The sequence below is a fragment of the Mus caroli genome, chromosome 7 (genome assembly GCF_900094665.2).
Source record: "Mus caroli chromosome 7, CAROLI_EIJ_v1.1, whole genome shotgun sequence".
NCBI lineage: Eukaryota > Metazoa > Chordata > Mammalia > Rodentia > Muridae > Mus > Mus caroli.
The window spans coordinates 34,424,062-34,429,592 of NC_034576.1; the positions used below are offsets into that span (position 1 = coordinate 34,424,062).

The window sequence follows — 5,531 nt, forward strand, 5'->3', positions numbered from 1 at the left end:
GTGCATACACACACACACACACAGAGAGAGACAGGAGGAGAGGAGAGGAGAGGAGAGGAGAGGAGAGGAGAGGAGAGGAGAGGAAAGGAAAAAATTGAAAAGGGAAAAGGAATGCCAACCAAGATTTCTACAGTCAGCTGATATGAAACAGGGCATCATCAGATGACAATTCTTTCTACAAGATCTCACTGCATAGCCCAGGCTGTCCTCGGACTAACTGTGTAGACCAGGCTGGTGCCTCTGACTCCCAGGTACTGAAATTACTGGTGTGTACCACCACACCTGGCCAGATGAAAATTCTTAAGAATTTATTGCTCTCAGGGCTGGAGAGACAGCTCAGCGGTTAAGAGCAGGGACTGTTCTTCCAGAGGACCCAGATTCGTTTCCTAGCACCCAAGTGGCAGCTCACACCTGTCTGTCACTCCAGTTCCAGAGCTTCTGACACCTCACACACACATACAAGCAAGCAAAACACCCATGTACATAAAATAAAAATGAATTCTATATATACACATACCTATACATACACACCTAGTATATATAATTATATTATATATGTGTGCAATTATTGCTCTCAAAAAGAGTGGTGGGCCAGCAAGATACTGTGGACAGACTAGCATACATGTGCTGCAAACACACAACACCCTCTCTCTCTCTCTCTCTCTCTCTCTTCCCCTCCCTCCCTCCATCTTTTTAAAAAAATATTTATTTATTTTTAATGATTATGAGTACACTGTAGCTGTCTTCAGACACACCAGAAGGGGCCATCAGACCCCATTACAGATGGTTGTGAGCTACCATGTGGTTGCTGGGAATTGAACTCAGGACCTCTGGAAGAGCAGTCAGTGCTCTTAACCACTGAGCCATCTCTCCAGTCCCCTCCTTCCCTCCCTCTCAAGAATGCAAGATAGATAAATAATTGTTTAAAAAAAAGTTTGTTTTAAAGAACAGCTCAAGAGTCTTTTCTAAGTAGACAGGAATAATGAACACAGGAAACTTGAAACAGCAGACAGGAAGCCAGACATGGACCAGAGATACACACACACACACACACACACACACAAGATTTCCCTGCTCTTCAGTTGATGCGTGGTGGCTGCTCACAACTGTCTGTCACTCCAGTTCCACGGGACACAACAACCTCTGTCGCACCTACAGGCACTGCACACATAGACTGCACCAACATGCGTCCAGGTCAAGCATCCACACACATAAAATAATAAGAAATTTTTTTTAAAAATTAAAAGGAAAAAAAGCTAACCATAAACCTAGCACCACCATCTGGCCCACCATTTCCACTCTTGATCATTTACCAGAAGAATTAAAAAAAAATGGGAACTCAGACAGATGCATAAAAACAAAGTAAGTGTCCTTCAACAGACCAATAAATAAAACATGCTATATATGTATATCAATATATGTATATACATATCCATATGTATCTGTATGTATCTATATGTAATGGAGTATTACACAGTTATGAAAAGAAATGAAGTTCTGTTATATGCTACAACAGGGTTGATTCTTGAAAATATTTCAAGTGGAAAAAGGCAGTCACTTGAGGACAAGTGTGATTTCATTTATAGAAATATCTAAACTAGGCAAATTCATAGAGGCAGAAACTGGAATAAGGGCTCCCAGGGGCTTCGGGGAGCGGGAAGCCATTGCTTAATGAATACCGTTTCCCTTTGGTGTGGTGAAACACTTTGGAAATAGATAGCGAAGGTTGCAAAATACCATGAATGTAATTAATCCAGTGAACTGTGCACTGAAAAGTAATGGTCAAATTTTATGTTGCATGCATTTCATCATAAATAATGAAAATGTCATCTTGCCCAAACTACTTGGTTTGTTTTTACTTTTTTATGATTTTGTGCTGCGTGTATTATTTATTTTGCATGTGTGTTTATGTGCGGGAGGGCGTGTGTAATACAATGAATGTGGCCGATCAGAGTTCAACTTGGAGGAGTTGGTCCTCTCCTTTTAATATGTGGGGCCTGGGGATTAAGTGCAAGTTGCCAGACTTGGCAGCAAGCCCCTCCAACAGCTGAGCCATCTCACTGGTCCCTGGGCTTATTTTACATAGGCAGATACTATAATGTGACAGACAGACAGGAAGGAAGAGAGGCCATTACTGCCGGGGAGGGAAACTGAATGTCTATGAACCCAGAGATACTTCCACTGCGCCTTATCTTCTCTTGTACCTTTAAAACTTGATGCTGTACCCTGTGTTTCACATTCTCATAAATCTATATGTTAAAAAAAATAGAAAAAATAAAGCCATCTAGTCTCATCAAAAATCCCTATGAATGTAGCCACTTCAACAGTATGCAATGAAGCATGTTCTCTTACATGGCCCCAGAGGTCACACCCCAGGAAGCCAGTTTGTGTGCTCAGATTCTGAGAGCCTCCCCTGTTCATTTGCTTGCTAAGAGCTATGTTTCCTGGCACACTTTTCAACTGATATAAACTACTGCTGTCACCGCAGAGCTGGGTCAGGGCTTCCACCCATGGCCTGTGTTCAGCAGCCTCTGATACCTTGTCCTTCAGTGCCTGCACAGAGCGGATCCTAACCTCAGAGTCCCCCTAAGCATCACCCCACATGATACTGCACACTCTAGGGACTGTCTTCCCGCAATCCTGTCCAGACTGTCACTCTGCTCATTTCAAAAGGAGAGAAACCCGAGGTCCCTGCACACAGGCAGCTGACCCAGGAAGGAGGAACTGAGCAGGACAGTCAAGGTGACAGGTGTGTGCACAGTCTGTGGCCTCGACACCAGCACCTGCTGCAGAGGACTCACCTGTGACACAGTGGCCCCCAGCAAGGGTCACCTGGATCCAGAGAGGTTTCCGTTTTACAGCCACTTATTTTAAGACGAGAGTCTCACTATATAACCTAAACCAGCCTTCAGCATTCAGTCCTCTGCCTCCCTGTCTCCAGTGTGGGCCTTTCGATGTGCACCACCATGCCTGACTGAACTTTATATTATTATTATTAGTAGTAGTAGTAGTATTGCTGTTGTTTTGAGACAGGGGTCTCACTATGAAGCCCTAGCTGTCCCAGAGCTTACTCGGTAGACCAGGCTGAACTCCTGCACTCACAGAGATCCCCCTGCTTCTGTGACCTAAGCACTGAGATCAAAAGTCCTGAACTTCATATTTTTATGGAGGATCTGGGTGTGTTTGCTGCTAAGAGTTCACATTGAAATGAATGCATCTGGGACTGGAGAGATGACCCTTCCGAAGGTCCTGAGTTCAAATCCCAGCAACCACACGGTGGCTCACAACCATCTGTAATGAGATCTGGTGTGTCTGAAAACAGCTACAGTGTATTTATATTTAAAAAGAAAGAAAAAAGAAAAAGAAAAGAATGCGTCTGAGACCTGGCCCTGCCTATAAGCTACACTGGTGGCTTCTCTCTGGCTTCCTGGGACACCCTAGAGACACCTCCACTGGGACACCGGATTCTATGTGGAATCCAGAAGGGAAGAAAGAGTGACACCTCTCCCACGTCCTGCTGCAGGACACTGCTGCCCATACCAAACCCCACTGCCCACCCGACTCAGGACCCTTCTCACTTGGGAATGGTAAACAGCGTGGTTCGGGATGTGATGTCCCAGATCTTGATACACCTGTCCATGGAGACAGAAGCCACCTTCTGGCTGTCAGGGTCAAAGCAGCATGAAGTGATGGACCTTTGGTGATGATCTACACACAAGCAAAGTGACTACGAGTGACCTCAAGGGAAAGCCTCGGGGGACCCTACCACCCCATGATGCAATGGGGACAATCCCAGTTTTCCCAGGGGATGGTCTACCCACACGTGCATTTCCTGCTTGTCTGCTATGAGCCAGGCTTTCAGCCCAGCTGCCTGGCCATACACAACCACACAGCTCCCAGTTTAATGGGAGAGATATCCCCAGGCATGCTGTGACCCGTGTCATGCCAAAAGCCACAAGAGGAGTTCACAGTAGTTCCTAGCTGGGAGGAAGCTCTAAGGAATCAAGGATGCATTCCTGGAGATGAGATGCAGTGTGAAGAAGGAGGGTAACGTAGCTAGGGCTTGGGAATATGAAGGATAGGAGAATAGGACATGATCCATTGATAGGACGGGGCAAAATGCTGAGAAAAGACATATGGGAAACACACACACACACATACTAGTTCAGAAGGGTCATCTAGCAATGCACTATTAATAATACCTCTGAGCTGAGTGCATGGCTCAGTGGTAGAGCCCCTGCCTAGAATCTCCCAGTGAGGGGCTGGGGGCGTGGCTCAGTGGTAGAGCCCCTGCCTAGAATCCCCCAGTGAGGGGCTGGGGGCGTGGCTCAGTGGTAGAGCCCCTGCCTAGAATCCCCCAGTGAGGGGCTGGGGGTGTGGCTCAGTAGTAGAGCACCTGCCTAGAATCCCCCAGTGAGGGGGCTTTAAGGGAATCCTTCAGATCCCTTCCAACAGACTGAGCCTAAATTCCCCCTTATTAAATGTGGTCAGACCTAGAGCTCACTTCTGACAGCTAGAGTATGGCAGAAGGGACAGTGTGGTACCACATTGGGAAAGCAGTCACTGAAGCTGAAGAGAGAGAGAGAGAGAGAGAGAGAGAGATCATTTTGAACTCCTCAACTTCCTGCCTCCATTGTCCACGCGTTGCAATTCCTGACATGCAGTAGCCCATGGGGCTCATGATGTGGCCCTGACCCTGACAAGTCTCACCATATAAATCAACTGAAGGTCCCTGTTGATCAAGTGGTCAGGTATTGGTGCCGCGTGTGGGGAGCTTGGCAACCTCACCTTTCATATGGATCACGGTGGTGATGTTTTCTGGATCCATTAGGTAGATCCCGCGATCCACATCCAAGGCTGACAGCACGAACTTCCCATTGGGAGAGAATTTGCAGCACACTACGAAGGTATCGTGCCTGACTTTCCACTGGAACGAGGCAGGGCCCAAAGAGGACAGCAAACCTGCTCAGTGGACTCCAACTTTAAAGTGCTCCCTCAGGTCCTTTCCAATAGACTCAGCCTAACTGTCCCCTTATTAAATGTGGCCAGACCCAGAGCTCGCTTCTGACAGCTAGAGTATGGCAGAAGAGACGGCGTGGCACCACATTAGGAAATCAGTCACTGAAGCTGGGTGTGGCAGAGCACATTTATAATCCCAACACTTGGGAGGCTGAGGCAGGAGGGTGGCAAGTTCAAAGCCAACCTGGGCTACAAGTGAAAGCCTACCTCAAAAGAGACCGGGAGGGAGGAAAATTGAGGGGAAGAAAAGGGAAGGGCAGGGAGGGAGAGGTGGAGGGCGTGAGGGAAGGAGAGGACGAAGGGAGGAAAAAGAAAGAGAGGGAGAAAGAGAGAGGGGGAGGGAGAGAGAACAGAGCACTGTAGAGCTATGATATGAAGTAGTTCAGTGGTATAGTGTGTGTTTAGCACCTTGGAGCCCTGGGTTAAATACCCAGCATCCAAGAGAGAGAGAGAGAGAGAGAGAGAGAGAGAGAGAGAGAGAGAGAGAGAGAGAGAGAGAGAGAGAGAGAGAG

General features: G+C 47.2%; 1 protein-coding gene across 2 annotated transcripts in view; it reads right to left on the reverse strand.

Annotated features, from left to right (window-relative positions):
• Nucleotides 1–5,531, reverse strand: part of Wdr88 (WD repeat domain 88) — a 38,635-nt gene that overhangs the window by 14,749 nt on the left and 18,355 nt on the right. Inside the window, exons 5-6 of one of the 2 annotated variants that reach the window (XM_021168397.1) lie at nt 4,789–4,927; nt 3,579–3,708 (exon numbers count right to left, since the gene is read on the reverse strand). In XM_021168397.1, the coding sequence (XP_021024056.1) occupies nt 3,579–3,708; nt 4,789–4,927 (269 nt within the window). The remainder of the gene's footprint in view (nt 1–3,578; nt 3,709–4,788; nt 4,928–5,531) is intronic. The other variant, XM_021168398.1, reaches the window with a different exon arrangement.